Source organism: Vitis riparia, chromosome 15 (genome assembly GCF_004353265.1).
Source record: "Vitis riparia cultivar Riparia Gloire de Montpellier isolate 1030 chromosome 15, EGFV_Vit.rip_1.0, whole genome shotgun sequence".
NCBI classification, from domain to species: Eukaryota; Viridiplantae; Streptophyta; class Magnoliopsida; order Vitales; family Vitaceae; genus Vitis; species Vitis riparia.
Window position 1 is genome coordinate 10,815,036 of NC_048445.1, and position 11,829 is coordinate 10,826,864.

The window sequence follows — 11,829 nt, forward strand, 5'->3', positions numbered from 1 at the left end:
AGCATTCCAATTCATGGCCAATCCAACCACAATGCATTGGTTGGCTCTCAAACGAATTCTACGATATTAAAAGGTTTTGCTTTTCTTGGCCTCATCCTACATCCATCTTCATCTCTGGATATTCCAGCTTATACCAATGCGAATTGGGCATTATGCCTAGATGATCGAAGAAGCACAATTGGCTATTGTATTCTTCTTGGGTCCAATCTAGTCTCCCGGTCCTCTACCAAACAAAAAGTCATGTCCCACAGTAGCGCAAAGTTTAAATACTGTGCTCTTGCTGCAATAGTTGCTGAGGTCACTTGGATTTAGTTTGTGCTCTACGAACTCTGCATTTCTCTCTTGTCTCCACCTCTGGTATGGTGTGATAATAAAAATGCCACTCAGCTTGCTGCAAATTTGGTATTTCATGTACAAAGCAAGCATATCGAAATTAACTTTCATTTTATAAGGGACAAAGTGTTGCAACATGCTCTTACCATACAATATATATACCCTCAACAGAACAAGTAGCTGATATTTTTACCAAACATATCTCAATCTCACAGGTCTCCACCTTCAAGACTCGCCTCTCGGTTGTTCCTTGACCTTTGTGTCTGCGGGGATGATAGACTCAAAGATCAAGAATGTCACGACCCAAATTCCGGGCGACCCAAAATTTGGCCCATGACCCCAAGTCAAAGGTTTGACCCTAAGGGTTCCTCCTAATCCACACTGGCAGTCAACCAAAATGCTCTGATTTTTTTTTTCTACACATACATCATGCTAGAGTTTCCACCAACTAACAATATCCCAATCACCACACAAAAGCAATAGGATATAATAATTATCATTACAATCCAAAAATAAAAGTTAACACTTAAACAATTTAATCAAAATAGGATCTCATTACAAATCTATAGTTCATAGTTTATTCATAGTTTACTAATACAAGTTCTAATACAACAAACACAAAAAATACACCACTTTCCACTAGTCCTCTCCAAAACCTCTAGGAGTATCCTGAAGTCCTTTCTGTCCCACCTGTGGACCCTCAGGAGTGATATCTACATCTAAAAAAGATGTAAAAAGGAAAGGGTGAGCATTTCACATTGCTCAGTAGGGTGTCTAACACCCAAAGGGTTAATAGGGATTATTAAGTTTCAATGAGTACAAAAGAAACATTCATCAACATTGATCAAGCCACATATTTTAATCTCTACAATTATACCTAATTCCACAATTTTCAACAATTAAATGAAATGCATGTGAACATGTGACACACAGTCATACAATGCACTGTCGTTCTTGGGCTTTCATCGAAGGATACGCATTCGCACCCAAATACACTCCCCATTCAAAGTCTTCCCAGGGTAAACTTTTGGGTCTTTCACCTTAAGGATCTCTCTCTCTTCTTAATTCGCCTCACACGGGCCTTTACTTTTCATCACTATTCATTTTTCTATTTCTTTTGCCATTTCATGCACTTTTCACAGTTTTTATCCTTTCCTCACACAGCCATGATGCAATGCATGCCATGAGGTTAATTACCCTTATTCACAAGTATCACTAATATCATTGGAATTACAATCATACTACAATTCCAAAATTTCTCAACAATTTCAATACTCAAATATAATTATTTTTCCACAACAAAATTACAAAAAATATTCCAACAAACTCTCAAAAATTCACATATCAATAAATTATAATTTATACCACAATTTCAAAATTTTCCAACAATTCCAACAATTTCAATACTCAAATATAATTATTTTTCCACAAAAAAATTTCCAAAAATATTCCAACAAATTCTCACAAATTCACGTATCAATAAATTATAATTTTTTACCACAATTTCGAATTTTTCCAACAATTCCAATAATTTTCAATAATCGAATATAATTATTTTCCACAATAAAATCACCAAAAATATTCCAACAAATTCTCAAAAATTCACATATCAATAAATTATCATTTATACCACAATTTCAAAATTTTCCAACAATTCCAATAATTTTCTATAATCGAATATAATTATTTTCCACAATAAAATCACCAAAAATATTCCAACAAATTCTAAAAAATTCACATATCAATAAATTATAATTTATACCACAATTTCAAAATTTTCCAACAATTCCAATAATCGAATATAATTATTTTCCACAATAAAATCAACAAAAATATTCCAACAAATTCTCAAAAATTCACATATCAATAAATTATAATTTATACCACAATTTCGAATTTTTCCAACAATTCCAATAATTTTCAATAATCGAATATAATTATTTTCCACAATAAAATCACCAAAAATATTCTAACAAATTCTCAAAAATACACATATTAATAAATTATAAATTTGACCACAATTTCATAATTTTTGAACAATTTCAATAATTTTAACAACCCAAAACAACCATTTATCAACCAAACAAAATTTCCCGAATTCACATAAATTCCAAAAATACTCACAATCATGCAATTAAATTCCTATTTTCACAAAAATTACCTATTTAACTCATAACGACAAGAAAAACGCATTTAATTAAAGTTTTAGGGTTAGGTTTCCTACCTTAAATCTGAAAAATCTTTCCTTTTCCTTTGTTTTTTTTTCCTTTTCTTTCTTCTCAACTCCCATAGCCACTATTAAAACAAATCCTAAAATACCACACACATCCCTTTCTCTTAATAAATTAAAATCATTAATCTTAATTCCACCTTCCGTAATTATGAATTATACCCAACTTATAATTTTCCACCTCATGAAAAATAATATCATATTTGTAATTTAATTTACTACAAGTCTGCTATTCAAAAAGTATAATTTGACTATAATTACCTGAAGCACTTTTACTCCGAAAATCACTTAAAACATTATATAATTAACTATTAATAAAATTCAATTTCATAAAAAAATATAAAAAAATATGAAATAACTTTTTCGACAACCAAGAAGTTGAAATTTGTAATAACCCTTAACCAGTTAATTTTACCAATATTTATTTACCAATAAAAATTTAAGTAATATTCTAAAACTTATTTCTATAAATTAATTAATCATTTACTTTATAAAAATCAAATTTTCAACCCTTTGGTATAACTTTTATTTAATTTACTTAATTTTTCAAATTATTCAATCGCATCAAAATTTCAAAAATTAAATTCATAAAATTCACATTTAATTAATTTACCCCTTTTGTATATATATATATATATATTTAAAATCACATATCATAATTTACTCTTAATTTAATTTCAATTTAACTTCGTTTAATGTTTCATAATTCTATAAAGTTTAATTCCAATTATAAAAATTAAATTGATTGGTTATAAAATTAAATTGAATTTCTTTTTAATTATCCAATATAACAATTTGATATAATATAAATTTTTATCAAGTTTTTCTTACTATAATTTTTTTTATAATTACCCGATAATAAATTAATTCTCATAACGTACTTAATATTCAAAATTTCAAAACCTAATCTCAATTATTTGATGGCTAAATTTTTTCTCCAAATCTAAATTTAATTTCTAAAATTCCCACTCCTTACATATGACATGACAAATTTTTCAAATTATTGACTTTTGACCAACTTTTCCAAAACCTCTCCTAATTAGATATTAACACGTGGATCTTCATCACTCTTTTTGACCATTTAACCCACAATTTTATAAAAGACTTTATGTTTCGTGTCTTTAAAAACTTGGGTATTACAAAGAAACCACCCTCTATAATTATGTAGTAACAGATTAGGATAGTTAGCTTATTGTTAGAGTTACTTATACGTTCAAGATTACCTATTACACTATATAAATACTGTAAATGAAAGATGTATAATATTAGAGCTTTTCTTTCCAAAAGACACTCTTCCCTCTGAAAGTTCTTCATAAAGATCTTTTAAAGCTATGCCGAGGGGAGCGTCCTGAGAGTTCAGTGATAAAAACAGATTTGTATGGTATCCAGATTGTAGAAAGAAAGTAGCTTTTCCCATGTAAACATTGCAACTGGACTTGAAGATTCATCCCGGCTCAAGTACAAAGACGGCAACATTTACGTTCCTAATCCACAGGCTGAGACATTGGAAATTTGAATCCAAAACCCAAGGGAGCTTCCAGGTCTTCAATCTGCTCCACACTACAACATGCCTGCCCAAACCTTCATGCTGCTTATCTGCCTTCCCACACAGGCCATGCAGCCTTCAATGTAGCTGCAGTAGCAGCCCAATCTTCTCACATGCAATTCCCTGGGCTGTACCACCCTTCTTCACACTGTTATTGAATCAGAGAAGGTATCCCATGTGGCCTACATCAATAGCTATCTTGGGGATGACCCATTTCTGGAACAATATCTTCTTTTAGATCCTGTGATCTGCGGCATTGATAAAAGGATTAATGTTCACTATCAACTTGTGTGGACTGGGAATACTGAAAATGGCTTGCCTACTTCTGATGAGCAACTTCTGGTAATTATAAAGAAGACAAGATGTAGAATGAAAATCGAATCATGGTGCCTGGGTCTTTGGGAAACTCTTCGTTACCAAAGGAGAGAGAACCCGTTATTGATGCTACTAAGCTTTCCGGCACCAAGAGACCACCATCTAAATGCTTGGCAAGCCTCCTTTGAAGGCCACACTTGCAGAATTGATATTCCCACTGGCTCACACTATTTAGGACGAAGAACTGGGCAGTAAGCTGGAGGTGTTGGACTTGGTATACAACAACTTTAGTGGATCATTATCTTCTGATTTGGGCAATAATCAGTCCCTGACAATTATTTTATTGGACAATAATGAGTTCCTTGGCAGCATATCTCCTGAAATATACGAGCTTAAAATGCTTTCTGAATATCAGGTTGATGAAAACCAGCAATTCTTCTGTTCCTTCGACTCTGACAGTCCCATCTTACGGTGAAAGGAGCACTACTGAAAGTCTTCCCACTCCCTACTAGGTCATCTGGGTGGACAACTGCTTCTCCAGGTTTAGAAACAGAGGTTGCAACTATGACAGCTGAAGCTAATTCTCAGATTGGTAACTGAGTCAAATGTTTCAGTTTTGGAAGAAGCTACTTCGAACCTTCACATCTCTGATGGTCGTCATGTCATCCTTGGAAACCATCTTCAAATCCTCGAGACTTTTGAAGGATGGAAACCCGAGTGCGAGGTGTAATTTTAAAGTCACTTCCTAACCTTTCACGCTTGAAGCCGGATAGAAATCCACTCAGTTAGATTCCAGCGGATGGATTTCAAGCTGTCTCCAAGCTCCAGATTCTGGATCTATGTGGGAATGCAGCCCCATTACCTGACAATCCAGCATTTTCTAGCTTACCTCAGTTACAGGAATTTTACCTGAGGCAAATGCAGTTACGTGAAGTTCCATCAGATATATTGAGCTTACAACAATTGCTCTTGTACAAGCTAGAGTCTCTGTTCTTCGATTAGCAGCTGGAGAACTTGATTTTGATAATCCAGCTGTGATAGCTAAGTTTGGGGTAAATGCAATTCGTGAAGGTTGTACAAGGCACACACTCCGAATAGGGATACTTTGGAAGTCCGTTCAGCAATTTGTCATAAGTTGGAGGAGGAAAATGGATCACTTATCGGAGCATGGCAGAAGATGCAGTTGATGCAGCTACAAAATCTGGAAAGACGGAGTTTGTGTTCAAAGCATTGTTGATGAAAATTGGATACAATGGAGAAAAGAAACACTCTCACACACTCACTTTGATACAATGAAACTCTCAAAGATACAAAATAAGAACAACAAGAAGAAGAACACAAGAAAGGCTCAAACAAGTTCTTGGAACTTTGTCCAAAGACTCTATTTCCTCCCACCTCTAGAAATCTTTAGGGAACTAATGGAAATAGTCTTGGGATTGATCAAGCCTTTTCACTTTTCTGCATAAGATTTCAAAAGAAGAAAAGTCATATATATAGCACTCTTAGGGTTTAAAAAAGGTTACAAGGATGAGAAAAAACCCATTGTCTTCCTCAATCTCTTCATCTTTGTAACATTCAAAAATTAAATCATATGTTTAATTCACACATTAAACATGATTTAATCTCAAATGTGTAACTCTCTTACACTTAACCTCTTAAGCTTTGTAAAGTTACAAAGATGAGAAGACTCATTGTCTTCCTTAACCTTTCAAGTTTTGTAACATTTCAAAACTTAATCATATGTGTAAATACCTCTTAAGTTTTGTAAAGTTACAAAGATGAGAAGACTCATTGTCTTCCTTAACCTTTCAAGTTTTGTAACATTTCAAAACTTAATCATGTGTTTAATTCACACTTTAAAAGTGTAACCCTTCTTACACTTTATTTTCAAAGGTTATTTTTTCAAAAGTGTAACTCTTCTTACACTTTATTTTTAACCAATAATATATATATTTATATAAATATAACAATCCCCCACTTGGTTAAAAATAAACATCAATCCTTATAACCTTAACAGTGAAAATGCATAAAATAAAATATCTTTCGATTTGAATTTTACCTTAGTGTAATTGTCACAAAGCTCCGTTGAAATCCCAGGTTGCTTGTAGCATTGAACCAGTTATTCCTTGTAACGAAACCGGTAACAACACACACACTTCCACTAACCACACGAGTGCCCATTATTTTCTTGCTTAGCACTTTTATGGCCATGTGCTCAATCCATTCATGAACTTTCTTGAAAGAAACTCTAACTCTCATGAGAGGCGGCACCACCCCTAAGTTCACATAGGTGAAATTCTTCCAGCATCCTTGTTACCTTTAAGATGCTTGTCACACATAGACTGAATTTCATTAAAAGCTTTAAGCTTAACCCTCCAACGGTAACAACCAGCATTAATCATCACGGATGGAACTCACATGTTCTAATGCTGCCACAACCCACTTATCAATGACTTGTTTTTACCCATTGAACTTAAGACTAGTCATTTCTTAGTATTAAGTTGGGTTACCATCATTGGTGAGTTTTATTTAAGGAGTTTTAGTCCCATCCCTCTAGATGTTATCCTTACTAAATCTCTTGTAAGAGGTTTAGTAAAAGGATCCGCCAAGTTTCCACTTGACCTCACAAATGAGATTGAGATGATTCCATTTTGAATCAATTGTCTCACATAATCATGTCTAATGCTTATATGTCTAGACTTCCCATTGTACACTCCACTGTACGCACGAGCTAGAGTGGCTTGACTGTCACAATGTATCGACACTGTTGACACATTATTTGCAGTAAAAGGGATGTCCATCATGAGATCCCTAAGCCACTCAGCTTCTTTTCCAGTTGCAGCTAGAGCTATAAACTCTGCCTCCATGGTTGAGTGTGATATACAAGTCTGTTTCTTGGATCCCCAAGAGACAGCCCCACCACCAAGTGTAAACACCCAACCTGTGGTAGATAAATTATCTCCCACACTCGATATCCAGCTTGCATCTGAATACCCTTCAAGTATAGCAGGAAACTTTGAATATTGGAGGCTTAGTTCTTTGGTATTCTTTAGGTAACCAAGAACTCTACCAATAGCTTTCCAATGTTCCACGCTTGGATTGCTAGTAAACCTACTTAGTTTACTAACTGCAAATGAAATGTCAGCCCTAGTACACTGAGCAGCATACATAAGACTTCCAATTGCACTTGCATACTCAAGTTGAGCCACCGATCTACCATCATTCTTTTCAAGTTTTATACTTGAATCAAATGGAGTATTAGCATTTTTAATCTTGAGATGACTAAATTTGCTAACTACTTTCTCAATATAGTGGGTTTGGTTCAAAGCATAACCCCCACTATTTCTTTTCACTTTGATACCCAATATAGTATCAACTTCTCCAAGATCTTTCATCTTGAAGGTTGAGGATAGAAACCTTTTCGTTTCTATTATTCCTTTCATGTCATCACTCAAGATTAACATGTCATCCACATATAGACACACTATGACCATATAGTCATCACAAGTCTTAGAATATAAGCACTTGTCCGCATTGTTGTGTCTAAATCCATCCGAAAGAATAGCATGATCAAATTTTTCGTGCCATTGTTTGGGAGCTTGTTTTAAACCATATAATGATTTGACAAGCTTACACACTTTGTTTTCATTCCCTAGTAGAACAAAACCTTCCGGTTGTTCCATGTAGACCTCCTCATTGAGATCCCCATTCAAGAATGCCGTTTTGACATCCATTTGATGAACAAATAAATTATGAATTGATGCCAAAGCAAACAATATCCTAATCGATGTTGTTCTAGCCACCGCGCATAGGTATCAAAATAATCAATACCTTCTCTTGTTTAAACCCCTTAGCTACTAATCTAGCCTTAAAGTTTTGAATCATACCATCAGTGTGATATTTCCTTCGAAATACCCACTTGTACCCTATTGGTTTAGATCTTGGTGGAAGGTCTACCAATTCCCATGTTTGGTTGGACATAATTGAATCCATTTCATCATTGATGGCCTCTTTCCAAAAAGCAACATCCTAGAAGCCATAGCTTCTTTGTATGTTTTGGGATCCTCCTCTATTTGAAGTACTATAGGAATTTTTCTTATAATATCTTCTCTATTTCCTTCTACTAAGTAAAAGGAAATTCTTTGAGAATCAATCTCATCCGATCCCAACACTTTCTCTTTTCTAGCTCTTTGGCTTTTTCGAGGCACAATGGGTTGCTCAACAACCTTTGAAGGTGTCTCCTCTTGAGATTCTCCAACACTAGTAGGCACTTGAGAATTGCTATCACTCAACAAATTCTCAAAGAACTCTACTTCTCTTGATTCAATTATCACATTAGACTCCAAGTCTAATAGCCTATAAGCTTTGCTATTTGAGGCATAGCCTACAAATGCACACTTAATGGCTCTTGGACCCAATTTTGTTTTATTTGGATCCGTTTTCTTGCAATAAGCAAGACACCCCCACACTTTGAAGTAACCTATATTAGGCTTCCTTCCTTTCCATAACTCATATGGAGATATCTCATTTTCTTCATAGGAATTCTATTCAAAATATGGCAAGCAGTCAATAAAGCTTCACCCCACAAATTGAAATTCAATTTAGCATGCAATAACATAGCATTCACCATTTCCAAGAATGTTCTATTCTTTCTCTCCGCTATGCCATTGTGTTGAGGTGTATAGGGTGCGGTGCACTCATGTATTATGTCATATTCTTCACAAAAAGAATTGAATTCACTAGAGAAATATTCACCACCTCTATCACTTCTAAGCACCTTAATATTTTTTCCTAGTTGATTTTCAACTTCGGCTTTGTAAACTTTAAAGGCATTGAAAGTTTCACTTTTGTTTTTCAACAAAAACACATAGGTAAATCTAGAACAATCATCTATGAATGTAAGAAAATACCTATTTCCACCTCTTGTTAACATGCCATTAAGTTCACAAAGATCACTATGTATTAAATCAAGCAAATTAGATGATCTTTCAACACTATGAAAAGACTTTTTAATCATCTTTGATTTAACACATATTTCACACTTTTCAAATTTCTTGGTATCACAAGCAATCAAACCACATTTCACAATCCTTTTAATAGTGCTTAAACCAACATGTGCAAGTCTATTATGCCACAAAAATAAAGAATTTGAATCACACATATAAGCGGAAGTAGAAGCCATTTTATTGATATTGTCATTGGTACAAAGTTTGATCATCCCATCACAAGAATACCCTTTTCCCACAAAGTTCCCCGATTTGGATAAAATTAGCTTACCGGATTCAAACACCGCTTTGATACCCGGTTTGCCAAGCAAATCCCCACTAACCAAATTTTTATTCATATCGGGGACATACAATACATTTGTAAGGGTAACCTTTTTGCCGGAGGTAAAAACAACTTCAATAGTGCCCTTGCCAAGCACCTTGGATCTTCCTTCATTGCCCATTTGAACCTCTTGATCTCCCTTTGCATCTTCAAAGGTCTTGAAAAGAGATTTGTCATAGGTAACATGAATTGTGGCACAAGTATCATACCACCATCCTTGCACCTTTCTTGGACAACGCACACTTCGCTTAGTGTTGCAATGATCTCCTCATCAATTGCATTCACCACAGCCCCTTTTTGGTCCTTTCGGAACCTACACTCCCTAGCATAATGCCCGGGTTTTCCACACACAAAACAAGGACCTTTCTTGCCCTTAAATTGCTCTTGATTTTTCTTGGGGCTCATATAATTTCCGGAATTCCTTTTGACGTTATTATTTTTACCTCTAGGATGATTGGCCTTTGAAACCACATTGGCTTTGTTAGTCCCACCATTGGACTCTTCCACCATTTTGTCTCTTGATCTCGATTCTTCCTCAATGCGAAGATGTTTTGAATCTCCTCCAAGGAGTAATCTTCGCTCTTGTGGAGAATCCTCTTCCGGTAACCTTTCCAACTTGATGGTAATTTAGCCACAATAGCACCAACTTGGAAGGCCTCCGGAAGTTCAATTTTGAGAACTTTCAACTTATTCACAATTACTTGCAACTCATGAATTTGTGGTAAGAGAGGCTTTTCATCAAAAATTTGAAATCTATGTATTGAGAAATAAGAAACTTTTTGGTACCTTCTTCCTCGGCTTTGTACTTGTTTTCAAGAGCCTCCCAAATCTCCCTCGCGGAATTGGTGTTGGTGTAGAGATCATATAGCCTATCAGATAAGGCGTTCAAAATATGACCCCTACATATGAGCTCATCATCCTCCCTCTTCTTCCTTGCCGCCACCACTTGAGGTGTGTCATTTTCCTTTGGTTCCGGTAACGGTGCCAAGGTAGGATCAAGGATGTAGAAAATCTTGAGTGCTGTGAGAAGGAATCTCACCTTGTCTTGCCACCTAGTGAAGTTGGAACCATCAAAACGATCCAACCTCACAAGGTCTTGGTTCATAATCTTGATAGTCTCTCCTTCCATTGTGAATAGAGTCTTTGATTGTTGATGAAAATTGGATACAATGGAGAAAAGAAACACTCTCACACACTCACTTTGATACAATGAAACTCTCAAAGATACAAAATAAGAACAACAAGAAGAAGAACACAAGAAAGGCTCAAACAAGTTCTTGGAACTTTGTCCAAAGACTCTATTTCCTCCCACCTCTAGAAATCTTTAGGGAACTAATGGAAATAGTCTTGGGATTGATCAAGCCTTTTCACTTTTCTGCATAAGATTTCAAAAGAAGAAAAGTCATATATATAGCACTCTTAGGGTTTAAAAAAGGTTACAAGGATGAGAAAAAACCCATTGTCTTCCTCAATCTCTTCATCTTTGTAACATTCAAAAATTAAATCATATGGTTAATTCACACATTAAACATGATTTAATCTCAAATGTGTAACTCTCTTACACTTAACCTCTTAAGCTTTGTAAAGTTACAAAGATGAGAAGACTCATTGTCTTCCTTAACCTTTCAAGTTTTGTAACATTTCAAAACTTAATCATATGTGTAAATACCTCTTAAGTTTTGTAAAGTTACAAAGATGAGAAGACTCATTGTCTTCCTTAACCTTTCAAGTTTTGTAACATTTCAAAACTTAATCATGTGTTTAATTCACACTTTAAAAGTGTAACCCTTCTTACACTTTATTTTCAAAGGTTATTTTTTCAAAAGTGTAACTCTTCTTACACTTTAATTTTTAACCAATAATATATATATTTATATAAATATAACAAGCATAAAGCATTCTGTTTGTGTTTAGGATGCCAAATTCTTGAAAAAATAAGGATAATGTTCAAAAATTCAAAATTCTGCAGAAGTAAACAAAGGGTACCTGGGAAGAGTTCTCCGAGGACATGTTTGAAAAGGTAATGAACATGATTGAGAAGGCTGCATAAGTTTAGCAGTATGGTGAGTTCACATCT

The 11,829-nt window shown here is 34.6% G+C and overlaps 1 protein-coding gene across 3 annotated transcripts; it reads right to left on the reverse strand.

The window, feature by feature from the left end:
- Window positions 1–5,844: 5,844 nt before the first annotated feature.
- Window positions 5,845–10,899, reverse strand: LOC117931831. Of its 3 annotated transcripts, none has more exons than XM_034852902.1 (2): window positions 10,539–10,899; window positions 5,845–5,882 (listed from the first exon to the last, which is right to left on the reverse strand). In XM_034852902.1, exons 1-2 carry the CDS (start codon window positions 10,879–10,881, stop codon window positions 5,875–5,877), a joined length of 351 nt encoding a protein of 116 aa, XP_034708793.1. In that variant the 5' UTR covers window positions 10,882–10,899; the 3' UTR covers window positions 5,845–5,874. The 3 variants fall into 3 exon arrangements, with proteins under 3 accessions (XP_034708793.1, XP_034708791.1, XP_034708792.1); XM_034852900.1 differs by lacking the exon at window positions 5,845–5,882 and adding an exon at window positions 6,474–6,741; XM_034852901.1 differs by lacking the exon at window positions 5,845–5,882 and adding an exon at window positions 8,931–8,968.
- Between the last annotated feature and the right edge of the window lie 930 nt (window positions 10,900–11,829).